General features: G+C 38.8%; 1 protein-coding gene across 20 annotated transcripts in view; it reads right to left on the reverse strand.

Moving 5' to 3' along the window:
- Positions 1 to 18760: 18760 nt before the first annotated feature.
- The window catches only part of CELF2 (CUGBP Elav-like family member 2), a 621764-nt gene continuing 612586 nt past the window's right edge, over positions 18761 to 27938 (reverse strand). For 19 of the 20 annotated variants that reach the window (XM_075345303.1, XM_075345302.1, XM_075345301.1 and 16 more), the window contains one exon: positions 18761 to 23409. In XM_075345303.1, the coding sequence (XP_075201418.1) occupies positions 23282 to 23409 (128 nt within the window). In that variant the 3' untranslated portion in view covers positions 18761 to 23281. The remainder of the gene's footprint in view (positions 23410 to 27938) is intronic. The other variant, XM_075345285.1, reaches the window with a different exon arrangement.

A 27938-nucleotide genomic window follows, 5' to 3' on the forward strand; every position in this document is an offset into this window, starting at 1 on the left:
CTCTTAGACTATTAAAGCCTATGTACTATGTACAAGGCCTGCCAAAAATTAGAAGAAAATAATGCAATACATCCTGGAAAACACGTAGAGGAGGGCTTAAGAATACTTCCCCCCCCATTTTTAAAGTGTGGGACTCCTAGACTAGTAAAGCATATGCGCTGTGTGCAAGCCATGCCTAAAAATAGGAGAGACTGCAATTAATACACACTGGAAGACACATAGATGAGGGCCTCAGATTAAAGTTTTTGCCTATCATTAAAGAGTGGGTGTGAAGACTCAGTGTTTCCCCATTTGTATGAAGGGAGTGAACTGTTCTTAATTAGGCAGATGTATGGTTCCTTTGTTTGTTAAACAAGAGAAGTTTGTCATTGTGTCATGTGAGACTGATCAGAGTCCTATTCTCTGTAAATGTGTATTGCTTTAGCCATTCTGACTATATAGTTCAGAGGAAAATTGTGCAAGCAGATTGAACTAGCGAGCAATGAGAGTGCAGCCATCTCCACCAATCCTGTAAGAGAACTGAGGGGTATAAAATGGACTTGCTTCTGTTACCAGAGAGAGTTATTCTACATGACCCTAGCCAAAGAGTTAAAGTTGCAGCTGTGGGATCAAATAACTGCTTCAAGATTCAGGGTTATTCTACATGACCCCAGCCAAGGAGCTATGGTTCCAGCTGGGGAAATCACAGAACTGCTTCAAAATTAATTCTACAGTATTTCAGCCTAGAATTCATGGCTCCAGCTGAAGGAACACAGAATTGCTTAACTTTTCAATACTGAGTCCACAAATTGATTAGAGAACCCAGGTGAAAACTACTCGGTCGCCTGCCTACATATCTTGATGTGCTCGGTCAGCTTCCTAAGCTTACAGTTATCTCTTCTCTGTAGATGCCTGCCAAAAATGGTTTACTGCTGGACCACAATAGTTGGCCCTGGAAGCCCCAAAGTCACAGAGATTCTAATCCCTGGCAGGACAGCGAAGGGTGAGACTCTGTCGCTTGTAGCATCTTGTGTTTTGATGGGAATGTACAATGTTTTTGCCTGTTGGTGAACCAATAAAAGCTTACCAATCTGTGGTTCCCTCACCCTGTGTTGTCTGAATAGTGTTCTGCTCATGAGGAAGGAGTGTGGGCGTTTAGCGAGTGATCCCTGGCCCATGCAGACTTTCTGAAGGCAGCAAGGCCAGCGAACGAAAGCACCCACTAGCCCTCGTGTCTCCACAGCGGGACTAATAGACTGGTAAAGCTTATGCATTGTGTACAAGGATTGCTAAAAATAAGAAAGGACTGCAATACACCTTGGAAGACAAGTAGAGGCGGCCATAAGAATACATTTTTTTTCCCTAATATTAACCCATTCAAGACCAAAGACGTACTTATACGTCCTTGGACGTCTATGTCCCTGTATTTCCCGCACATGTTGGCTGATCTGATCAGCTAACATGTGCAGCTAAAAGGCTCGAGTGGACCAGAAATTCCCCCATGCTTGTAAACTAGAAAAATAGTGCTATCAAACTCTAACATGCACCATTGGAGATTGCGCCATTCTACACCGGCATCGGAGGCCCAGTGACGCAAACACAGAGCACCAATGGGTTGTCCTAACAGCTGGTGGTCAGCTGATGACCATTGTTGCTGTCATGATGAAGTTCCTGTGAACACCAGCAGAAGCATCGCACTGAACAGCAGAAGCGATTAGACAATACAGGCTTCAAGTCCCCTGAGGGGACTAATGAAATCATTAAAAAAAGGTAAAAAAAAGTTTTAAAACATATGAAACCCCAAGAAACTAAAAATTAAAATCCTCCACCATTTGCCCTATTGAAAATAAAACAATAAAAAATAGTGAAAAATGCACATATTTCATTTCACCACATTTGAAAATGCCCAATCTGTCAAAATGTAAAATCAATTAATCTGATTGGAAAAGGGCGTAGTGAGAAAAAATCAAATTACCAAAATTATATTTTTTTTGTCGTTGCAACATTGCATTAAAATGCAAGAACAGGCGATCAAAACATCACAACCACCAAAAAAGCCATTACAAAGCCCCAGATCCCAAAAAAATAGATCTCTACAGGTCTCGGAAAATGCCCAATCGGCTGCAGGAAGGAGAAATGGAAAGTTATCCTTGTAGAGTGGGTCAAGAAGGGTGAACAACCAGTAATCAGTGTTGGCCAAAATGCACATCATGTGAGGGTCACAGGAAAGGCAGCGAGACATAAAGTCAGCCATATGTGCCACTTAAGCAAGCATTGTTGACCTTAGGGAGATCAACATAGCCATATGTGCCAGACTCCCAACAGGCAAGACTTCCCTGTCCACACAAGAAGGATGATTCTCCATCTCTTCCTGCTCCCTCTCCTTTTCCTCCTCCTTCTCTTCAGCCCATTTCTGCTGAACAGACGGGAAGAAGCTGGTGTTAGTAGAACCTTCTAGAGCGCAGGCAACCATCCTCAAATCTGCCTACTCAGCCTTTTCTTCTTCATTAACATTAAATGTGTGCTGAGAAAATTAGACGACCTTGGGTTGGGTAGTATAACCCTATGTACTTTATTCCTCCATATCTACCTGGTCTGCATGCAAAGCTCTTCCTTCTAAATTGTGAGCAGCAAGGGTTTGAGTAGACAAAGAAGCGGGATGGTTGCGCTGATTAAGGAGTAGTTCCATCTCACCATCTTGATTCATTTTGCATTGCTTTGTAGAATCTTCACAGCGGTCAGATATCCATGTCCAGTCTATAATTCTAATATGCAGAGGTTGACCAGAATACCATATAGCATATTGTAGCTGCTATCCAACTACTGCCCTCTGCTGCTCACAAAGCCTTGCCAACATGTGTAATGTGGAGTTGCTAACTTGCATAAATGAAAATATAGCAACCCACTCACAGGCCGAAACACTAAAGGGCACAGTGAGCAGACAGTCCACCGTAGAAGCGCTACTCTAAGTGCGAAACGGCAGCCGTCGTCCTTGCCCTCCACATCCTCTCCCTGCCTATCCTCATTTTTCTGAAATAAAGGACCTTGTATTTTATCTTGGTGAGTGCCTTTTCTCATTCTGGTTATTTGTGATTTTGCCTTAATGGTCCTATGAATGGCACCTCCTATTTTTGTGGCCTAGCTCTCCTTTTTAGCTAGTGATTTTTCTGCTGCTAATTTAACTTTCGCTGGAGTCAGTAGTGCTGGACTGTCTGCTCGCTGTGCCCTTTAGTGTTTGGGCCTGTGAGTGGGTTGCTATATTTTCATTTTTTGTGCCAATGCCTGGGGTAGTGACAGATGAACACTGCACAGGGACAATTAAGTGGATGTGGTTTTTGATGGTGTTTGCGAATCTGCAACAACAGGTGCAGGGTGGGAGCCATCCACGTCAGTGTCCTTGACATGGGATTGGCAGTAGTATTACCCACTGTCACTGATTGTGGACCAAGGCATTTGGCCCAACTAGTCAGGTGCCCAAATTACATGTGCCTTAGCATGCTCATGGTGGTCAGGCTGGTAGTGGTCAGGTCCTACTGATCTTGGTTAGGCACAGGTTGGAAATTATCATTTTTTAATCTTTATTGAAAAAAGCAAAAGTCTGGGGAACACATAACTCTTCACCTAAACTTAACCGCAAGTGGATACTCTATGGAACAGTTGCCCACGTTCTCACTCTAACCACCCCAGTGCCTCTGCCTTCCTGTTGCGGTGCTGCAGATTCCTCACCTTCTGCGCTGCTGTCTTCACTCTGCATGGCACCTTCCCAGATTGGGTCATTGACTTTATCATTCACCACCTTATCTTCTATTTTCACACTCTGGTCCTCCTCCTGATTTTGTGACTTAACAAATCACTTGTTGGCAACTGTGTTTCAAATCATTACCTACCTCTAGAGACACTAATTTATGTTCCCCATCGTTATCTTCTTGTGACTGAAGCTGCTGAAATATTTGACCATTACTACACATGATCTCCTCATGTCCCTATTGAAATGTGCAGGGCGAGAAGCCAAAATCAATAAATGGAAATGTGAAGAACTCCTCAAAGTGTGGGATCAGTTGTCTTCCGGAACTGGTGGGAGGAAGGCGGATCAGAATGAGGATTATGTGGTCCATACTCTTGGCTAGTGAGACTGGACGATGTGAAAAACAGGGTGGTGCTGGTAAACATACTGATAGCATTATCTGTCATCCAATTGACCACCTGTTTGCGCTGTTCTGGTTTCAAGAGTGGTGTCCCGCACCCCCTGCAAAGTGAGACAGGAAGATAGTTCTTGTGGATGAGCATGTTTCTTGTGCTCCTTCAGAAAGAGCAGTTTTACCCGGTCCAAATCTGTCTCTCCTCCAGCAGCTAGCCCTACAGAGAATGCAAGCATCAGCGATATTTATAGGGAATAGAATAGAAGTAACCCTTACAAGGGACTTTTGGTTTTAGGGAGCAGTTGCAAGGACTGTAAGGCTATAATTCCTGCCTATATCCCTGTAATCTGAACCTATCTCTCCTCCATCAGCCAACCATACAGTGAATACAGGTAACAGCAGTATTAATAGGGAATTGAATAGATGTAGATATGACAAGAAACTTTTGGTTTTATGCTGCAGTTACAAGGATTATAAGACCCTAATCCCTGCCCATATGCCTGTAATCTAAACCTATCCCTCCTCTAGCACCTATCCCTACAATGAATGTAGGTAAAAGCAGTATTAATAGGGAATAGAATAGTTGTAGCCCTGACAAAAGATTTTTTTATTTTAAGGTGCAGTAACAAGGACTGTAAGGCTTTAATCCCTGCCTATACGCCTTTAATCCAAACGTATCTCTCCTCCAGCAGCTAGCCCTACAGTGAATGCAGATAACAGCAGTATTAATAGGGAATAAAATAGCTGTAGCTCTGACAAAGGATTTTTGGATGTAGGATGCAGCAGCAAGGACTGTAAAGCTGGGTTCACACATAGCAACAGCGACAACGACGTCGCTGTTACTTCACCATTTTCTGTGACGCAACAGCGACCTTTTAAGTCGCTGTTATGATCGCTGCTTAGCTGTCAAACACAGCAGACTCAGCAGCGATCATAACGACACGCGTCGCTGTGCTACATGTGCAGAGAGCAGGGAGCCGCGCATACTGCTTAGCGCTGGCTCCCTGCACTCCTAGCTACTGTACACATCGGGTTAATTAGCCGATGTGTACTGCAGCTACATGTGCAGAGAGCAGGGAGCCACGCACACTGCTTAGCGCTGGCCCCCTGCACTCCTAGCTACATTACACATTGGGTTAATTACCCGATGTGTACTGCAGCTACATGTGCAGAGAGCAGGAAGCCGGCACTGGCAGCGAGAGCGGCGGACGCAGGTAATGAAGGTAAATATCGGGTAACCAGGGAAAGATCTTCCCTTGGTTACCCGCTGTTTACCGTGGTTACAGCTTATTGCAGGCTGCCAGAAGCCGGCTCCTGCTCCCTGTTCGCTTCATTTCGTCGCTCTCTCGCTGTCACACACAGCGATGTGTGCATCACAGCGGGAGAGCGATGACCAAAAAATGAAGCTGGACATTCAGCAACGAGCGGCGACCTCACAGCAGGGGCCAGCTCGTTGCTGGATGTCACACACAGCGACAGTGACGGGACGTCGCTGCTACGTCACAGAAAATGGTGACGTAGCAGCGACATCGTTGTCGTCGTCGCTGTGTGTGACACCACCTTAAGGCTCTAATCCTTGCTTATATACCTCTAATCCTAACCTATCCTTTTTGAAGCGGTTATCCCTACACTGTTTCTGAGGTAGAGTGAGTCATGTGTCACATCATCAGGTCTAATATAGACCTGATGACGCGTTGCGGCAGGCAAATCACAGTAACTGGGACTCAAGTATGGCCCTTGAGCATCGGGGATACTCGATCGAGCATTGATTATGCCCAATCATCCCAGTGTTCGATCAAGTATCGAACAGTGGCGAGCACGCTTGCCCATCACTAGTACAGACTTTTCCTCCTGGTCTACTGAGGCTATTAATGCCTTTGCTGCCCTCAAGACAGCCTTCTCTAAGGCTCCAGTCCTCAGTCAAACCGAGGTCGATCTGCCTTTTATGGTTGAGGTAGACACCTCTTTTGTGGGGATCGGTGCTCTCCTCTTGCAAAAGAAAGATGGTTACCTACATTCTTGTGCTTTTTTATAGGTGAGGAGAACTCCTCGCAGGTAAGAGAGCATTTGAGGAGTGGAGACATTGGTTTGAGGGGGCTAGACATAAAGTAACAGTCTTTACCGATCATAAAAACCTAATGTATGTTGACACCGATGAAATGCTAAAACACTAGACAAGCCCGGGGGGGCCTTTTTTGCTTAGTTTTATTTCTCTGTGACTTTCCTCCCTGGATCTAAGGATGTTAAGGCTTTGCTTTCTTAGTGGACTGGTGGTGGGTGCCCTGGGGAGAGTTATTTCTAGGTCCTTTTGGTGGCAGAATGCTCATAAGGATGTTGATTAATATGTCCGTAAAAGCTGAGTTTGTGCCAGGCCTAAAGCCTTTCACCAGGAGCAAGGAGATTTCATCTTGCCTAATGAGGTCCCATCTCAGCATTAGACTCAATTTTCTATTGGTTTTGTCACTGACCTACCTCATTCTGGTGGTAATACTGTAGTGTGGGTGGTGGTGGACTACTTGATTTCTCTTCAAAAATTGCTTCCTAGAAGTTTAGCTATGTTGCTCATCTTGCACATCATATTTAAGATGTTTTATTTCATTTCATCAGCAAATACATTAGTACATGCCCTCATCATCTCCCGCCTAAACTACTGCAACCTCCTGCTCTCTGGCCTCCCTTCCAACAATCTTGCACCCCTCCAATCTATTCTAAACTCTGCAGCGTGCTTTATCCACCTCTCCCCTCGCTATTCTCCAGCCTCGCCACTCTGCAAATCCCTTCACTGGCTTCCCATTGCCCAAAGACTCCAGTTCAAAACATTAACCATCACCTACAAAGCCATCCACAACCTGTCTCCTCCTTACATCTGTGACCTAGTCTCCTGGTACCTACCTGCACGCAACCTCAGATCCTCACAAGATCGCCTTCTCTACTCCTCTCTTATCTCCTCTTCCCACAATGGCATACAAGATTTCTCCTGTGCCACCCCCATACTCTGGAATGCTCTACCCCAGCATATCAGACTCTCTCCTACCATGAGAAACTTCAAGAGCAACCTGAATACCCATCTCTTCCGACAAGCGTACAACCTACAATAACCCTCAGTCCAGTACACCATTGCGCAACCAACTCTGTCCTCACCTACTGTATCCTCACCCATCCCCTGCAGGCTGCGAGCCCTCGCGGGCAGGGTCCTCTCTCCTCCTGTACCAGTCTGTTTTGTACTGTTAATGATTGTTGTACTAGTTTCTATGTATACCCTTTTCACGTGTAAAACACCATGGAATAAATGGCGCTATAATAATAAATAATTATAATAATCCTTGGGACATAATTGAGGTGGAAATAGAAGAGGATCTGGAGTATGGAATAGAGTGAGTTTTGGGTTCCAAAAATGTTGGACACCGGCTACAGTTCCAAGTTAAGTGCAAAATGTATGGTCCTGAGGACAACTCCTGGAATAATGCTGAAGATCTGTATGCAGAGAATCTGGTAAGAGTGTGCTGTCAGCAGTGTCAGAGGATGGTGATCTTAATGAGTCCAGGGGCCTCCTGTAGAAGGGGGGTACTGCCATTCCTCAGGATTCTAACCAGCGATGTGTTGTGTGATTTGTTTCTTTCTTTTCTGAGCTACAGTGGGTTTTGATTTTTTCTGGGTTCTTCTTATCTTGTGTCATTACTTCATTACTCTTCGGACAACAGATGTTTCCAGTTGAGCTATTTAAACCTTCCCCTGGCTGATCTTTAATGGTTGTGATGATATTCTTTGTTGATTGAACTTACATTTACATCCATATTGTCATTGGATTTCTGCCAATCAGATTGAGATCAGCTAGGTTATGTAACTCTGCCATTTCTTTTATCTGTCCTACTACTTTCTGCTCTCTTTAGCTAGAAGGTATGAAGCATTTCTTTCTAGCAGATGTACTTCACTTTTTTACATTGTTCTCATGTTTTTATATTTCTTACTTGGGCATCCTTTCTATCTGTGCATGCCTTCCTGGTTTAGAGTTATAGTACAATTCCCCTTTCCCCAGTTCCTAAAGCGTTTTGAGGAACACTCTGTTGCTGATCAAGATGCCAGGTCCGAGTGGTTAGGTTTATTCTAGCTGGTGTTGAGGCCACTAGGGACTGCACACCTAGGTACCTTAGACTGCACAGGAACTAGTTGGATTGTGTATGTTTGTTCATAGATAGACCGTAGACTACCATGTGAGTTACTACGAGAGCATAACAGGTACCCAGTAATGCTATAGATTTATGTCCTCATGATTTCTCTCTTAACCTCACAGAATCTGGTACTGCTGTAGCAATAGCTGATGTTACGTTGATTTGTGACCAGTTGGAAATAAGTAATGTCATATTAATATGTGAAACTAATATAAAGTAGCATGTAATAATCTGGGAGCCATAGAATCGTTTCCTGATGAGGCTAACTTCATATACCCTTATGGTAACTGACCGATCTAAACAGGGGCCCCCTTAGATATAAGCTGTGACCCACAGCAAAAGGGCACACAGTACAGACACTCTCAACTTCAATCCTAGGAGAGGGAAGTGAGCCTGTGTGAAAGTCATAGCTGACAGTTGTTGGAAGGGTAAAATTTGACTGTGTACATCAGCATTGCTAATCAGTGCAAGGTGAAGATAAATGAACCAAAGACCGATGGTAAGGTTCCAAGATCTCATGTGACAGTGTAGGTACAATATTTCCATGGTATATCTTTAAAATCTGAGTTTGACACAATCCATCAATCCATTTGTATCTGTAGGTAAAATTGTAAACATTTTGGTGGCTATCAACCTACAGGAATGCAATATCTCCCTGAATTATGCATATATCATATTCATGTGTGGTATGTAAAGAATGCTTGAAGGATGTTCAGTAAGATAATGGCCATATTGTTTATCTCAGAAGTTTCTTGGGGAAAAAAATGACCCAGAGCAGAAAAGAGGGCTAAAATTGTATTAGAATTTATTCCAATCAGCTGTCTCCCTCTTACCTCAGTTCAATGAGGAGTGAGGAGACTGGTAGACCCTTTATAACATCTAACCTAAGGCAGTGCTCCCCAACCCCAGTCCTTTATGCCCACTAAGATTGTATGTTTTCAGGATATCCTTAGCAATGCACAGGTACTGCAATGATGACATGTGCAGGTGAATAAATTATCACCTGGTCAATTCTAAGGAAATCCTGAAAATGTGCACTGTTGGTGGACCTTGTGGATTGGAGTTGAGGAACATTGATTTAAGGAATATCATGGTCAGACCCCAGGAGAAGCAACAAGTATTGCAGGTTTGTTCATATTTCCCGCGGTGTTCTTCTCCAGAAGCTCTCATGGATCCAATTTGTATTTTACCCTTTTATTATATACTGTTTTTTGGTTGTATGTCTGTCTTTTTATGATTTTATCTTTTTTAACCTTTTTAAACACTGTACATCATTTTGTTCCTTGCTGCTCTAAGTGTTCCAACAACCCCTAATGAGGTATATAGAATAGCTTGCTTGTGTAACCCTGTGTATGCCAAAGCATGAGTTAATGACACTGTGCCTTATCAATGACTGATCTATGTCTAGCAACATTGTTTACCAAGCTGTATCCTTCTACAGTTTGTAATATGTTTTATTATTATTATTCAAATCAAAAAAGGTCCATGAAGCCTCTGTTAGGAGTCTCAACACAGAAAATAGCCAGATATCCCTCCAGGAAGGATCCAGCCAAGGAGTGGCTCTATTTTGGAGACCACCATAACCACCATATTAACTGGCCGTTTTAGTCAATATCCAACACTTTGACGAGTTTAAAGATATGACAAGGGAAATACCAAGGCCAGGTATTGAGATAATTTGATTTAATGTATGTTTCACAAACCAAGTGAGATCACTTTTTTTAATTTATGCTTATTGAAAGTATAACTTTTAGTCTATTATGTAACAGTTTTCAGTCCGAAGTGATAATTTCTTTAGGAATAGTGAATATAAAGAGACAACTGTTTCTTTTTATGTTTTTTTTATTATCTTTTTTCTTCAGAGACATTCATTGTTGTGTTCTTGAAAACCAGTGCATAGTTTGACCATTAATATATTCTATTTCAGTTTATTTATAGGCATTTTGTACCATGAGAAACAAATTCTGCAACAAATTTTGTCATCTTTTGGAAAATTATCAAAAACAAAGCACAATCATTTAGAATGAATAGGTATGAAGATGTCAATAAAGTTGATTATCAATCAGTGAAGATTTGACTGAGCCTATGATATACTGTGTGCACATGAATGCCAAAGCTAATAACCAGATTGTCTCAAAACTTTTAATTCTTAAAGGTAATTTATATACTTATCTGTCAAATACAGAACAAAAATATGGATCGATAATTATACAACAAAATTAATTGTATAGCCTAGCTTCATACCCATTCATTATACAAAACACTAGGCTTTCATATTTGAGAAAATGGATTAGCACTATTGAGAATTGAGTACTATGGAGCTATAGTAATCTAAAACTGTAGTAAAGTTTGGCTCAATTTCCCTGTGCTTGGCTTTTGGTGAATACGCCATATCCAACTTACCAAGATGTAGCTGTTATCGGTTTACCCCTTAGCACACCTACACAGATAAATATACGGTAACTGAATGACCTGTTCTGTATTTAGAAATCCAATCCAATATTTGTGTCAGTGTAACTGCCCTGGAAACGTTATTAATATATGTAAAAGCATTTTAAAATGCACTGATCTCTCCAATATTATGCATGTTTAAACTTGTGAAAAAGTCCCCTTGTGGTACCACTTCTTTCAGGAAGAATATAATCATCAGGGAAATTCAACAAAATCAATATATAGTATACCCCTCAAAATTGAAATTACAACAACAAGAAGGAAAAGTCGTTGGGTTATGGAAATCGTAGGATCTATAAACGTTAATAATATGCAAATGATGAAAAAAAGAAATCATATTTTCAATAAATATCAATTTATTCAGTTTTGAGTATGAGCACCATGCACGGAAATACATGCACTTAGATGCCTTGGCATGCAATCATTAAGGTTATTAATAGTTGTTAGAGCAATGTTCTTACATGCTGAATGTACTTGAGCATGTAAGTCATCAAGATCCACTGCTGGCAGTTTGCTTAGCAATTACTGACTAATGAGATCCAAAATGTGTTCAATAGGATTTAAGTCCAGAGACACTGCATGCCATGATAGCAAAAATGGGCCAAGCAGTTTGCTCACAGTACCATGAGTAACATGCGGCCTGGTGTTGTTGTCTTGAAAATGGCTCCTGAGACACTTTGGCGAAATGGCCATACCACTGTTTCCACCACCAAATCTATCTAATATCGAGCTATTAGTGTGTCTGGAATTAAGACTGGAAGGGTCAAATGACTATACATTATGTCACCCATCACAAAAATAGCCCCCTCACGAAGAAACCCCTGGTGAAACGCGCGTTAGGGTATATTATTTTCTTCCTCTGCTCCTTGCACTTTACTCTGGCAGCCTGACACTGGTCTGTATGGCTGCATTTGTCTCCCATTGCCTCTCTATGCTTCTGTGGCTGCTTTTCTTGGACTTTGGGCAAATGCAATAATTTTTCTACCTCTGTTGCTGCTAAATTGCTGCTTTTTGTCAGTGCAATAACCATTGCTTTTCTGCTGCTATTTAGGTATTTTGCGTCAGTGCAATAAATGTTGGGTTATATTATATATACCAATATCTTTTTGCACTTTTCTGTCCATCTTGCTGCTATTTATCTGTAATTTTTGGGTCAGTGCAATAAATATTGGGCAACGTTATTTATACCAATCTTTGGTCCTTTGTTTAATGATTTAATTACAGCTCACTCATATACTGCACTTCCCCTTCATCTTTGTATATTTTGCACAGGTGGGCTTGTTTTATATGCTTGATCCATTTTTATATGCACTGTTTAAGGCCGTAGCTCTTTTTTAGGTCCTTCTTGTTTAGCTATGATGTTATTTTGAGAGTGTTTAAAATAATTTTTTGTGATCGTGCAATCCTCCGGAGAGTGCAATATTTAATAAATTTCTCTGCATTGAGGACCCCTAGTGGTCAATTTATATATCTCTCATTAAATATTTATTGGTGATACATTTGTGGTTTTTAGGATTCTTATGGATGAAAACAATTTTCATGGCTTATCCCCCCTTTTTTGTTTGTTTTTTGTTAGTCTCCTGATTTTGTTTTCAATAAAGATATAATATGATTCCATTTTTTTTGGCTATTTACTCTATGTTCTCTATAGGTTTTTATTTTTGAGTTAGCTACTATATGATTTTGGCCATTCATTGGTTGTTTCAGGATTGGTGTGATATTCCCTCATGAAGGCCTCCTTATGGCGTTGTCCACATGATCTCCAGACCAATCTTTGGCTACAATTACATCCAAGACAAAAGCAGGACTCATCACTGGAAAGGATAGATCACCATTCCAGCCTCTATTGTTCCATTCCAGCTTCCTGTCTCCACTTGGAGACCATTTACTCAAAGCCATTAAAATACATCATGAAGGAACACCTTACTGGTCCTATTCCTGGGATTTGTGATCTGCGATGGCATTATGTATGGTAGCCAGACCTCTTTAGAGTTCATTATAGGTACTCTAACAGCTTGGTTGTTACATTAACTTGGTGTTGGAAACAGGTAGCACGGCCATTTCTTCAATGTGTCCAAGGGGCTGTGCTTCAACACATCTCCAGGCTACATGATGCTTGTGGTATTGTGAGCAGCCTGTGTAGCCTAAACATCCCAGCCTACCATGACCTGCAGCATTTCTGAACTCATCTCCCATCTAGCACATCTGGGACTTCATTAATTGGCAATTGCAAAGGGAGCTACCAGCAGTGAATCTTGATGATTTGCATGCCCAATTGCATTCAGCATAGCAGAACATTTTTCATACAATAAAAAAAATCATTTATAGCATTGAAAGTGTGTAAATGTGTAATTCCGTTGACTCGCATGGTTGATATGTGCTGCCCTATTCACTGTGGCCACCACTCTGCCCTTCCCAGTGTCAGCTTGTCTCACGACACATCCATAACTGCTACATGCTCCTGTTGCTGGAGAGTCTCCACCAGACTATATAGAGGCCTGATCAGACCCTATAGTTTAATCACATGTCTCTTTCAAGTGTTGCTTCTCTAGTCTATCCCCTGGCAAGAGTGGATATATTAGACAGCTTCTTCCTCAACACCTTTCCTAAGCTTGGTTCAAGTCAGTTCCTGTCTGGTGCTCTGTCTGGCTACATTTCTGTTTGACACTCCTGATACCGACTTGGCTTCTTTACCCATTTTTGTCCTGACCTCTCCTCTCCTGAATTTGGTTTTCTATACTGAACCTGTCCTACCTGCCCCGACATTGGACTGTCTGATCACATGTCTGCTTTTGTCCTTGGTACTTCATCCTTGCACCCTGACCCGTTGGTCAGCTACTGCAGGTCTGGGGAATGCCATGGAGTGCTACCTGGTGACTACTATAATGGATAGAGGCTCTAGTGAAGCCCAGGTAGTCAAGCCCCTCCAGAGAAAGCCCTGTTAGTGGCGCATTGGGTCTACACCTACCGCAATCAAAGGGGTATGGCTTGTCCAGTCCCATTAAGGGTGAATTGGCAGGCAGATGCCCTAATACAACTGGCTACTAGGATTGACCTCCATTTCTATGAGCAGGCTATGGAGCAAGCTCCAGTATCTTCTCATGTTCAAGACACACCCAAGCTGGCCTCAACTTTCCTGCACCCCTTGCTGTCACAGGCTACATCTCTTGCAACAGAGCCGATGAAAGTTTAGAGAGCAAAACTTTTCAAATTTCATACAACAGCGAAGGTATAGCGAGAATAAATGCATGTACTGTGGATGCAAAAGGAATTATTTTCATCAGTATCCAGTAAGGTCGGGAAAACTCCTGCACCTGAGGTTGGTTGGGTAGGTGACCCTAGATTGCGTTCCTAAAATTTTAACTAAGGCCACCCTAGCCTAGGAAGAAAGGTCTCTCTTCGCAACAGCCCATATATACTCCAGATCCACTACCAAGTTCTTCCATCAGGACCTTGTTCTTTGACTTTAACTCTTTATACAACAGCTAAATCAACCCTTGGCTATTGGCTCCATTAATTGACTGCTTCTGGTGGAGACTATCCAATATATCATCCTGCCAGTCATGTTGCAGGTTGGAAGCCTGCATTACAAAAAAAAATGTCTTGGTTGTGTTTACACACTCCAGTTGTTGAATTGTCCACCGGTCAGGTGCTTTGGTATTACTGCCTTGCCAAGGACTCGAACAAGTCTACGCCTTCCAACCTTTCTTCTCTGCCCACCAGTTATCGTGCTTCTGCAGACATGTTTTGTGAAAAGAGAGTTGAGGTTGCGCTATCTCATAGACCTTATGACTGCCCAATCAATTTACAGCCTAGCATCTCTCCAACTTGGGGCTGGGTGTATCCCTTATCTCTGCCTTCAGAGTAAGCCCAGCCAGTACCACCCACTGCCGTCACAAAATGTATGTATTTCTGCGCATGGCACTTGGTACTGAATGAATCGAGAAAATCAAGAAAATTTTGTTTCCATTTTTTCATCATTTGCATTAACATTTCTAGTGTTTCTGAGATTTCCTTAATTCCAGAACTTCTTCTTGGTGTTGCAATTTCACTGTTGACGTGTGTAACTAGTTAAGAGCTCGCAAATGGAAAAAAAAAACATATAACATATATTTGCTTGGATTCGGTGTTAAAATATTAAACAACAAATTAAATTATATTTGGTATTTGACATTAAATTATATTTGGTATTTGCTTATGACATTAAATTATATTTGGTGAGATGTCATGTGAAAACAATGGAATTGCCAAACTTGAGTTATTCGACCATAGGGCAGTTTACAAAATATAAATTAATTAATATGCAAAATATACATGAATTGTGAGTGAAATTCTCATTTTTAATTAAAATAAGTTGTATAGAGGGGGCTTACTTAACATATCCATTTGGAATATAGAAGCCAGTTCTTGGGAACCATGTGCACATGTAGCTACTACTTATTACCTGGAGAATATCCAATGTAGAGCAGGTCATAGATAAGGTTCTAAGCAAATATTCTTCATCAATGAGCAACCTGTGTATATAGCACCTATGTTAGGTATTGCTTTGTTGTCTATGACATATATAACAAAGTGTTACTGTGGACTTTATTTAGATAGTCCTAAAGAACGCTCTTCATGTGCATTGTTGCTTCTAATACCTTACCAACTTAATATTCATCACAAGCATAATTTAACCTTTTTTGCCTGAATTGATTTGACAAACATTTGGTCCACACAAAGTTACATTTACTGTGTTTTAGTAAAGTTGAACAAATAATTAGAATAAAGACAACAAACAAAAATTAATGTTTGTATAAATATTTAAATTGAATTGTCCCAATTGTAAATTCTCAGTACTCGATATTTCTAATGATGTCTGGCACACTTAAAGGGGTATTCTCAAGTTTGAAAGTCATCCTTAATCTATAACTTCCTGATCACTATAACTAGAGCCCCTGACATTGTTGCTCAATTTATTCTTATTGGAGTCTTCAAGATCAGCCAAGCACAGCACTCAAGAAACTCCTGCGGCACCAATAAGATTAAATTGAGTGGTAGTAATGCACCACTGCTCTATTTACTTGGTACTCTTTGGAGTCCTAGTTCTTGGGATTGGTGAAGGTCCCAGTGGTTAGTCCCCCAGTCATCTAGAAGTTATCCAGTTAACACTTTTAGATTGGTGGGAGTCCAACTTTTTAGACCCCCACTGATCATCAAAATTGGTCACTTTTATCCCTAACAGAATGGAATGCCAGTATGCAAGCTCGGATTTCTACTGAAGTCCTATAGGGAATGAATTTAGTGGCAGTTAAGCACATGCGCTGTCACTTTGTTTAATGATGATAAAGGTTTGCCATTCCAATTAGAGGACATTGCAGTGGCCAGACCCCATCCAATATAAAATGTATCCCATAGATAGGTCATAACTTGCTCCAATCGGAATAATCTGATAATATGTCAAAACAGCAGGAACAAATGTTTTAACTTTTGGCTTCTATGAGCTCTGAGTGCACTGTAAACATATTTAAAGAGAATTTGTCAGCTCATTCATTCTAAACCATGATCTAAACCATGGGCAGCATAAATCAGAGACTATCGCCATTATTGCAGCCATGCCTGTTTAACTCTGAAATGGTGCGTTTCAGAGAAAGCATACTTTAAAACACAGCCAGGGGATAATGCGACTAAGATGGCTAGTCACAACTGCCTCCTATGTGGTATGCAGAGTGTTGCACCACCCAATAGTAGGGCAACACTCTGCACACCACATAGGAGGTGGTTGCCACAGCAGCACCTCTAAATGCCATTCATTTGAATGCTTTGATCTCTGTCATATTTGACACATCTATAGATTGTCAATAACTTTCAACTTGCATGTGCACTTCTCTGATGGCTTCTCATTGCCGAGAGAGAAATTTTTTGAGGACAATTAGTCTAATCCCACATTTAGGTACTGCCCTTGTCAGGGTGACAGCAATTACACGGGGCACGACAGGGAATAAATCCCCTTGAGTTGATCCGTTCCCTCAATGGCTTCACGGACTAGATTACAGCCTACCAGTTTGGTAAACTCTAAGCATTTTTTTTTAACTTGCACAGTTTAGCACATGCACTTTTTTTTTTTGCTTGTGTTGCACATTAAATATTGGGTTATCCCAACTGTACTTGGTAACTATATATATATATATATATATATATATATACACACACTGCTCAAAAAAATAAAGGGACCACTAAAACACCATTTTGTTGTTTAAGTGCTCCCTTTATTTTTTTGAGCAGTATATATATATATATATATATATATATATATATATCTGCTCTTTTAGTATGCATAGAGTAAAGGTTATATTTTAACTGGATCTCCCTTCTGCTGTATACCCTGGTTAATTTTTCCATGAACAAACATGGCATTGATAATTTTCACTACACCATGAATTTTCAGTAATGACACCCTTGCCTCTAATTATCTAGAAGGGGATACCAATGGAATAACCATGGAATGAAACATGGACCAATCTAACTTCCCTCCAGCAGTTGACACTCAAGGATATTTGGAAGTTACCCATACAAACTTTTTGGGGGATCATGCACCATTTATTACATATAACCTACATAACAACTATGAGAATTGTAACCATAAAATGATGGCTCTGTTTTCTGTGGACCAAATGCTTAAATAATAATATGTTAGAGTGATATTTCATTTACCATATGTAAAGTATTATCTAAGTTTATGTTTATTGTGTTTTTCTTCCTAGGAAAAAAGACTATTCATCTTGATATTGCAGTCTAACAGGGAAAGTAATGTATTCAAATGACAGGACACACTTTTATCAATGTTGAGGAATGGTACAGTTTAGCAATAACATTTACTTTATTCATAAAATCTACAAATACAAGAAAAAAATAGTTCCTTACATTCAACAGCGGTAAATTAAGTGTTTGATTTTGATTTAGAGGACACTTTTGGGGTTCTATGTGTTAGAAATTTTAATAATGATCTTCCTAATAAAAAACTACTTCCAAAACTCCTTAAAACTGATTCCCAAACTCGTTAAAAGGAAAAGGTACATTTTCCCGTTTTTATTACTTAAAGGGTTAAAAAAGTGGAAGAGTGATTACAAAACTTAATTGGAAACTGAAATAGGCTTGGGCAATTATAAAACATTTTCTGAGGTATGAGAGTCAATTAGTCGGTAACCACATGTAATCAATTTTTCATCGTCCGTAATCCCAGCGTGAACGGACAGAGATTATCTGCCCTTGAGATTTTGAAAATGTCTTAAGTAATGTACCGTAATCCTATGTTTGGAATCCATAACTTTCATGGCCATTAAGGTAAACTAAAAGTTATAGAATTTTTTTTTTTTACCGTGAAGCAAGAACTAAATTAGAAACGTATCATTTGACATGTAATGTAAACCCTATTGCAATGGGTCATGTAAGGAACAAAAAGCAGGGGTATTTTAATAGCTGCTCCCTCCTTTTTGTCTGCAATGGGCTTTCTCTCGAATGGAATTGACTGTAGCTTTTATACACAACATAGAAAAAAGAAAAAAAAAAGAAGAAACAGAATTAAAAAAAAAGAAATAAAAACAGACGTTAAACAGTGAAGTGTATCAATGCTTTACCACATGATGAGCACCAACAAACACAACGCACAAAGAGACGAGTATTAGGAAAATGGTTTAATATTGGAGACAGAAGCAAAAAACTGCATCACACAATAACATACGTTACAAAAATAAGTTTGACTGTTTTAACTACACAGTAATGTTCACAATGAAGACGGAAGAGTCAGAAGAAAAAACTTTGTTCTAAACGGCAAAAAGCAAACCCCTATTTTTTTTTGTTTTGATTTTCTTTTTTTGTTCTTTTAGATATTACTAATACATTTATCCACTTAAAGTGACGGTGTACGTCTAGCGCTAATTACCTTAGTGTGTAACTGCACAACACATAATAAAAAGTGTAACTTACCGCTGTCCATTTAGACATTATCTTAATGTTAGGTATAAGCAAAGGAAAAAGCAAGCCAAAGTTTTGTTTTTTTTAATGTTGAAAGCAAAAACCACCGTTCTTTTATCCAGTCAGAAATCAAACTCAAAATCGGTCATGGTAGGGCCTTCAAGAGTAAGCCACAACTTTTCCTTTTGTTTTTTTTAATCTCCAGTATAAAATGTTGCACTGGTACAAAATGCATAAGTACAATCAGTTAGTAGAAATAGGAAAGCCTGTTTTTTTGTTTTTTTAGTTTGTTTTTCTTTTTGGCTCAAATTCCATCACACAACAGAACCAAAATGCATCAATAAAACATAAACAATACTTAAATGATCTTACAGTTTTCCACTAAAATTGCAGTAACTTTGGCTTTTCTCAGACGATACTCAAAAACCATTTGTAATTCGAAACAAAATGAAGTCTTATTTAATCTACAAACAACAATTCTCACAGCACAAAAAGAAACACAAATACATTTCATTTGTAAGATGTAGTTCTAAAATGTTATGAAACTACAAGTTTTTTTTTTCTTATTTGTATTTAGCACTTGAGATAATAAAAACAGAACAGTTAAAATGACTTTAGAATTACACAAGCCAAAAAACTAGAATCTCAAGGTGAAAAGTAGGTTGAACGTATTAGTCCTTTAAGCGGCATCCTTCAGTGCGAACCTTGTGTTTAACTGCATCAGTGCTGAACATGTTTTTCTTTATACAGTCAGATGCTTAACTCAAAGACTCAACTTTCTGTATTGTCCAACTGTATATAGGGGGATGGGATGGACTTTATCTATTGTAAATGGTTTTCTTAACCCTAGGTGTGTTAGATCAATGTTTTTGAAGTAGGAAATTGTAACATCAGAAGTCACAAGACTTGTCATTGTACGCTTTCATTTTCGAGATGCATCCAAATCTGCATAAATCTACATAACAAAAATATGTGTTTTATAATATATATCTCTATACATATATTCATAGAATGGCATCTAGATAAAATTTAGTCATAATCTTTGTGCATTTCTCATACAAAAATAGCCCTCAAGTAATTCTGGTAGGACCCAGGAGTAGAGAAGTAAACACCGGCAAGGACCAATATATATATAAATAAATGATTACGAATTGAACAAATTTCACTGAACATAGGGGGTCTCAGACTACTGTTGATCGATAGCATTTGTTGAGGTTTAGAAACGAGGCACTGTATTATTTATCAAATGCTATTACAGTCTAGCCATTTCGGGAATGATGGCAGTACAAAGAGGCCAACCCTACATTTGTGCCATTAGACATCATGCCAGCTAGGAAAGTAAAGACATTAAAAACAAGCTCCAAGAAGTTTTGCCGACATACAAAGGATGGAAATGAGAAGTTTACAAGTGCGGCACTTTTGAGGTCATGTGCTATTTCCTTTGCTTAGTGAAGGTCGTATTAGAAACATGGACGACTCTGAAGTTGTACATAAACAATGCGCACGTGCTCGATAAACCATGTATGTGCTTTTATGTGTTTTAAATACCCTGATTCTTTTGGACGGTATGCTTAAAAGGAATAAGAGTTCAACCCTCTTCACCCTGAGACTTCCACAGACCATGAAAAAAGTACAGTTGTGAGGTTTGCTTTCACAGGATCGATGTGCAGAGTGGTTAAAAAAGTGGAACATGGGCACTTACTGTATACAATGTTTTACCAAAAACATCAAAGAGATATAACAAACAATAACAATTTCAGGCAACAAGACCACAGGATAGCAAGTTAACAAACTTTGTAACCTCTCTTTTTAAATAGAAGGGATTTATACAAAACACATAATAAAATACCCATGTTATCAAATTACTTCGTACACGAAATACACTGAAGCTTTAGGCAGGAAGTACCTTTGGAATTTGGCACTGTTATTTTTCGCTGATTTTTTTTCTTTCGAAGAAAAAAAAAACAGGTCACATTTTGCTGAACACAAACACATCTAAGTTTCCCCACAATAGAAAAAAAGAACATCGATGCTTTACAAGCCAACACAAAACTTATTTTTTTTTTCTGGAATAGTTTTTTTTTTTTGTTTCACATGAAATTATAGCAAACAGACTTTTTTTTATTTTTGAAAATTATTTTTTTTGTTTCAAGTAAACCAATTTTTTTTTCTTTTCAAACTTATTAAACATAGAACACTGAAGACTCTTAAGACTTAATGAAGCCACAACTAAATTCACAGAAGCACCAACGTGACACGGTATACATTTACCTTCTTTTCTGTACATTGAAACAGTATAAAATATAGGTAATTTCATGTGCATTAAACCATGGATTGTCTAACTGTGAGTCAGTTCAGCAAAAGGTGACAGAACTAGGTAGCATTTGCCCCAAAACAGGGTAAATATTTTCTTATACTAATCTACAAAAAAGTGGTTCTATATATATAATTTAATGAGAAAGTGAGCCACCTAAAATGGCCTTATCAAAAAACTTTACACTGCCTGAAAAATGTAAAAACTATTACAGAGCTCTAGAGACTTAAAATCAGACAGTTTTTCTCAAACTGTTTTGGAAGTTGTCTGCTTCATTTAGAAACCAACATTCTGCATTCCTGGACACATATTGCTTTAGGAAACAGTGACCAGACAGAATGCTAATCCCTGTGTAATACTTTCAAGTCTGTTTATGTTATGAAACAAAAAAGAGAAAAAAAAAAACGAGAAAACTTTTTTTTTGCCACAGGTTTTTTTTTATCTTTTTTTTTCTCTGTAATTTATCTTTATAGTAAATTTCAGTCTTGCGTGAGCGCTGCGACGCTTTTCGCATTGAATTATTTTGTTTTTGTCTTTTTTATTATGTTTTTTTTTCCAGAATTCAAAGCTAGATGAGATCACATGCAAATTTTTGCAGAAGTCAAACTAAGTCAGTTGGAGAATCAAATATGATGTGAGGTCAGAAAGACATCAGAAACAATGACGGGACGATGAAACTTTTTTTTTTTACAGACGCCACAGGGACATGCTAGGCAAACGGTGAACTAACAGGCATGGAGATGTTCTAGGGAAAAAAAACAAGGAAGAGTATAAAGTTACACAGAATCTATGCAGCAGAAACCAAAAATCACTTTTTAAGCCTATCAGTGTTGGCGCATTGGAAAGTAATGCAGTTCTGTCTTCTCCAGCACTGAATAGGTTAATCAGTGTAAGAATAAAATGTAATGCAATTTTTTTTAGTCATTAGAATATTCTATATGCATTCCATAGTTCACATTTACTTATAAATATATAGAATATATTTTAACACAAAGCACAATGAACAGCCCAAAAGAAACCATCTAGTTAGAGTTAGTGCAGATGGATTGCTTTGGGGAGGACAGGTAGGGTTACAGAAGGGGAAAAGGCGGCCATTTTGAACAAATGCCACACAACAAATAAGTCACAGGACAAATCTTTCACTACGCAATGGAAACAAAAATAATCAAACAAAACATAGAAACGGAAGAGAGTGATTTGTGCATAATGGGTGTTTCAACTAAAAATAAAACAGTATTATTTTTAAATATTTTGTAACTCTAGAGTCTATTTCAAAAAGGTATCTATCTAGCATCGAGAACTTCTCTTTATGTATCCAATAAGTTAACAATAAATAACTCCCATTATTTCTGAGGCAGTAAAAATTTTTGTATAAAAATAGAAATGTTTTTTTACAAATAAAATTTACAGGCCTGTGGCTTCCTTTATTATTAAATTTATCTCTCAAGTAACATCAAGTATATTCACTCACTTTAGTTATTTTGAAACCCTGTAGCTTTAGAAACAGTTCTCCGAGACGTTTTTTTTTTTTTAACACACATCATGTCCAAACAGAATGATGATAATAATAATAATAATAATAATAATAATAATAGTAATAAATAGCATACATAATATAATGAACAAACTGAATTTTGAAAAGATAAAGACCAGCAGTGTGTCTGGTCTTTAATATTATTTTTTTAAGATCAAACTAAAATGTTTTGTAAACAAAATTTCTAAAATATTCTGACACATTGGAAGGATTTTTTTTTTTGCCTGTGTGAGTGTGTACCTTAATTAAGTAGAGAAACAAATAAGAAATAAAAAAAAGATCTACGTAGATTGGCAACTATTTTCGTATTAAGCCACGAGCCTAGCCTCTTAACTGCTGGTGTCACTATTATACAACCAGGTCCTCGAACCTTTTATCATGTGTTCAGTATTTTTGTTTTCTCATTTGATGGCACCAGTGGTTGCAGAGTTTAATTGCACATTGTTTCGCTGCTATTGTAAATCTGAAGATGTCATACAAAAAATATAGGGAAATGAAAACTGAAAAAGGACCGATATTAAACAACTTGCTGGATTTTGGGTAAGAAAAATATAGCCAGAGTAAATGGCAAGAGCAGGGGCTCAGGGTAGAAGGGAATGGAAGCGTTTAATGTAAAAATAATTGTCTCTCTTGGTGAGTGTTGGCAATGTTTTCCTCCTCAGCCCCCAGTGGAGAATAGGGTGGCTCATGGGACTTACCCTAAGAAAGCTAAAATAAGAGTAGAAAGCTTCTGGGGTTAAGATCAGTACGGTTTGCTGTCATTTTTGGAGCGTTTCAGCTGAACTTTCAAACGTTTCATGCCGATCTGAAAGCCGTTCATAGCCTGAATAGCAGCTTGTGCGGAAACAGGATTGTCATAGCTAACAAAGCCTGCGAAGAAGAGGAAGAACATTATTGTACTTCAATATATATGGATGAAAACTGTTTTTTTAAACCAGAAAAAGGCAATTGACATTCCCAGTAAATGTAGACTACATGTACACCAAATATAAATACTCAGTAGTCCAATAATCTCTAGCTTCACACTTCAGAACATTCCCCTCTAATAGTTATAAAGCAATAAGTATACGGCATTATGAGTAGGTGAAATGTCTCACTTTCTTGTTCACTAAGCAGAGAATTGGTGTTTGGCTTTAAAGAACTTTTAACTCTGCATTTCATAAAATAAACCATCTGTGCTGCTTCAGTATTGCTGCGTAGGACATACCGAGTACTGAAAGAAAATGTCGCTACATGCTGAGAATCCTGAATACCTTCAGCAAAAAAGTTGGTTTGGCAGTGGGATAAAAAGGCCTGATGCACAAGGGAATATGCGGGAAGTAGGTTACAAGTATTATGCTACCGGTACTGGAGGTAGGTGTTCATCAAGCCATGAATGTATTATTAACCTCCACTGCAGGGATTTAAAGATCATCTTAGAATCTGCATTTTAATCCTCTTATTTCAAATATTTATTTTATACATTCTTTGTAGGAAAAGTTAGCAATTTTGGAGCCAACTTTCCAACATTACCCAATTATTATCAAATTTATAAATCTATATATGGAAATATATTGAAGACTTCATTAAAGCTTTTTTTTTTAGAAACATTTTGAAATGAAAAACATTTTCATAAAAAAATAAAAAAATGTTTGATGAGTGATGGGTTCCCACAGTGCGAAAACAGAATAGATTTTAATTTGCAGAAAATCCGCTACATTCTGCGTAATATATCCAGAGTGTAAACTGACAGAAGCTGCGAGTTTTAAATCCACAGCATGACATTTTATGCTGCAAATGTGGGTGCGAGATTCCCGCTTTGACACGCATAGAGTGAAATGTGCAGCTTTCTTGCACCTTTTTCCCTATGAAAAACACACTACACTGTTGCGGGTATCATTGGGGAACCTCCGCTGTTGGAAGTCTACAAAAAATATATTCCGTGACCTCTAAGCCTTAGTACCAAACATCAGACATATCTCTTTTTTACCCTGTGTTATTTATATGTACTGTTGCTGTACTTATCTTAGGTTGCCTGTTAAATGGCCACAGTGTGAAAATGCTGCCATGTGATGCATGTACACCATCTTATGGTCTGGCTCATTTCTCTGGTTTTGGTATTGTTTCTTGTATTCTCATTGAGTCAGGAATTTTGTTTATAGCTGGACAGTAGAGGGGAAAAAAGAGAGTATACTGACAGCACAAGGGCTGTGAGGAAAAACCTGTTTAAAAAAAGGCAGGTCAATATTTTACCTCACAGAAAGAATCAGCTTTGATCCCATGCAATAATGTCCATATACTCTGTTGCTTTTTTCCTCGTCCAGGAGCTGTGGTATGATCCCTGTACGGTCAGACACGGCCATTACACAGTACATAGCAGTGGCACATATATAAGATTATCTCGGTACAGGAACATTTTTTCTAACATATCAAATTGTGGAAGTTCTTATAATTCCAAGATCTATTGATTAAAATGGACTTTTGTATGTTGGAGAACCAGTGTAAAGAAATCATGTCATAAGATTCATGTTAGGCCCCTTTCACACATCAGTTTTTTCCCATCACAATCCGTCGAATTTTGAAAAAAAAAAGGATCCAGTGACTGATACTGCTGGATCCGTTTTTTTCTCATAGACATGTATTAGCAACGGATTGCGACAAATTTAGACGGATGGCCTCACGTTTCATCCATCGCTCGACGAATTCGGATGCCGACAACAGACAAAGTAACGTTTTTTGTCTACGCCGAAAAAACGGACGGCGATGAATCTGTCGCCGTCCGTCGTTTGGTAGAATGGAATCCTATGGGCACAGGATCCTTCATAATCCATCAAATGATGTTATCCGGTGATGGATTCCGTTTTTTTAACTGAGCATGCTCAGATGGGGTGTAAAAACACTGTATATATAATGCGACGGATCTGTCACATCAGTTTTTCCACAATCTGTGACGGATCCGTTGAGTCAATGGATTGTGACTGATGGCAAAAAACTGATGTGTGAAAGTGTCCTTGCCTGAATCATGGGCATCATGAATCAAGCACTGGCTAAATGATTGAAGTTAGGTATGCTGCTTCATTTTAGAATAAATATTTTGGAAAAGCTGGCCAGGGATTGAGGCCTCAGTTAACTAGTCTGATGCAGGTCACCTCCAGCTGTTTCAACATGGAGAGCCTATCAGTCAAAGAGATTGGGATGGGACGAAGTTAGCTGAGAACTACCTCAGACTAGTCAGCCTAGACACTCACTCAGTCCTCAGTATTTCCAAAGTATGCATATGGTCAAATACCGTGCCATTAAAACATAGCTGGCTGCAATCACACATTCATGCTGCCCGTGGTACTCACAGCATTAATCTGATGACAGGCTCACTTTTGTAAACACTTAGGGTTTTGAAAAGGTGACGAATTGGAAAAATTGAGGCACTGAACACTGAGTATAGGGAGCAGAGACTTTCAGTGTACATTTACACATGTAAACGCTATGAATATAAACATTTCAATTGAGTTGTTCTACAATATAATTCATACAAGATATCCATGGCTTTCCTTTGATCTACAACTGAATAATACTAAAACCAACTTAGTAAAGGATTTCAAAGCTTCCATACAAATCCGATATCACTACAATAACTTGCTAACCTTAGCTTATCAAAAGCATATGATACATATACATTCTTCCACTTCAAACTTTGGAGGATATTTAGTGAGCTAAATGTGGCAGAGTTCTGGTGTAATTGCATCAAGAATACCTGTCTTTCATGACGTACCACATTTATTATGTGTTTTAGTTACTTTCTGTGTATAAAGTCAGACTGCATGCAAAAAAAATGCACAAAAATCCTGAAGTGCACTTTTGGAACAAAGTATGCCACCTCAATGGTGCCGTTTACTTAGACTAGACAGTCTAAAGATGCCCCACATTTATCAAACAGCATGAACCACTATGATAAATATGGTGCATTTTGAGACGGTATGGTCTAAGATTATGTTTTTTGACAGTGTAAATTTAGTCTAGAATAGTTAGATAGTATTAATAAATATGCCCCAATGTGTTACAATAGTCAAAGGGGATGTCGGATTTTGAGAATCTGCTTATTTAATAAATGTCATCACCCTTTAACTACAGAATGGCCTTAATCATTTAAAAATAAAATAACTGAAATAAAGAGCAAAAAGTAAAGAAAAACAAAGATTTACATAAAAGGAAACAAGGTACCAGAATTTGACTTCACACGGCACAAGCTAAATTTATCATGGACTTTACACATACTTCTTACACTTAGAAAGTTATAAAATGTACTTAGAAAAGGGGGGAATTTCGGAATAGAGGTATACAATGTGATACATTTACAAGTGCCACAATTTCTGACAACCGTCTCAGTGAACAAAAAAGCCAAAAAGTGTCCTACATGTTAAGCATGCTGTGCCAGAATTGTGCCAAAATCTTAAGGATCTTTTTTATTTAAATGGTGCCAAATGGCAAAATCGAAGATATATTGGAAAATTAAATATTGCATTGCTTTCTACTGCACTAGGAGTTAAGTAGAACCTTACAAAGGCTTGAGTCAAGGGTTTGTGAAATAATTCCTGAGTCTTAGGGCACACGACAAAAGAACAGTGTCATAATGAAACATAGGACCAAGAAGACAGCAGAAACGATAGGGACAAAGCTACCTAGTAAGTGGTCTGCCTGCCTTTAGTACAAAGCAGTAAGATTAGGTATTCTAGAAGTGACAAGCTGATAGTATAGGAACAGCACTCGCCGGCGCTGAAAGTAATTAGTTTCATTTACTCACTATGTCCACATGTCAGTTTGTATTCATTTTCCTTTGTGAACTATTGTGTCTCTGCATCGCTCATTTTAAGCAGTACAAAATGTACAAAAAATAACACTAAAATATTGTCCTGAACGCTTCAGTGACAGGCAAGCAACATGCACATGATACAGAGCAATACCCTCTCTACATAATACACTTATATTAGGCACATTTATAAGATGTGAAAACATTAAATCGGGTCAAAACTAAAATTATATTTCATTTACATAGGGTTTGACCTCTGAACATGGGTCTCAATTAAAGTAATTTTTTTATTAAAGGGAAGCTGTCAGCATGATTTTGTAATGTAATGTAAGATATGGCTGTAATGTTGCTGTAATACAGATTAAATTGATACATTTGGTAAAAAAAACCGATTTGTAGTTTTTAATCACCATTTGCAGTTTTCTGCTAGATAAATTTCTGTGAACAGAGGCCAGTCTGTACACTGACACATTTCCTCCCTGTCTGTGATTCTCCGGCCCCTCCACCTGCCTCTGGTCTGTGAACCTGTCTCCTTTGTCTGACATCTCAGCAGTGACCTGTCATTCAAAGGCCGGTAGGGGGAGGGGCCGTGGAATCACAGACAGGGAGGAGAAGA

Source organism: Anomaloglossus baeobatrachus, chromosome 4 (genome assembly GCF_048569485.1).
Source record: "Anomaloglossus baeobatrachus isolate aAnoBae1 chromosome 4, aAnoBae1.hap1, whole genome shotgun sequence".
Classification (NCBI taxonomy): domain Eukaryota; kingdom Metazoa; phylum Chordata; class Amphibia; order Anura; family Aromobatidae; genus Anomaloglossus; species Anomaloglossus baeobatrachus.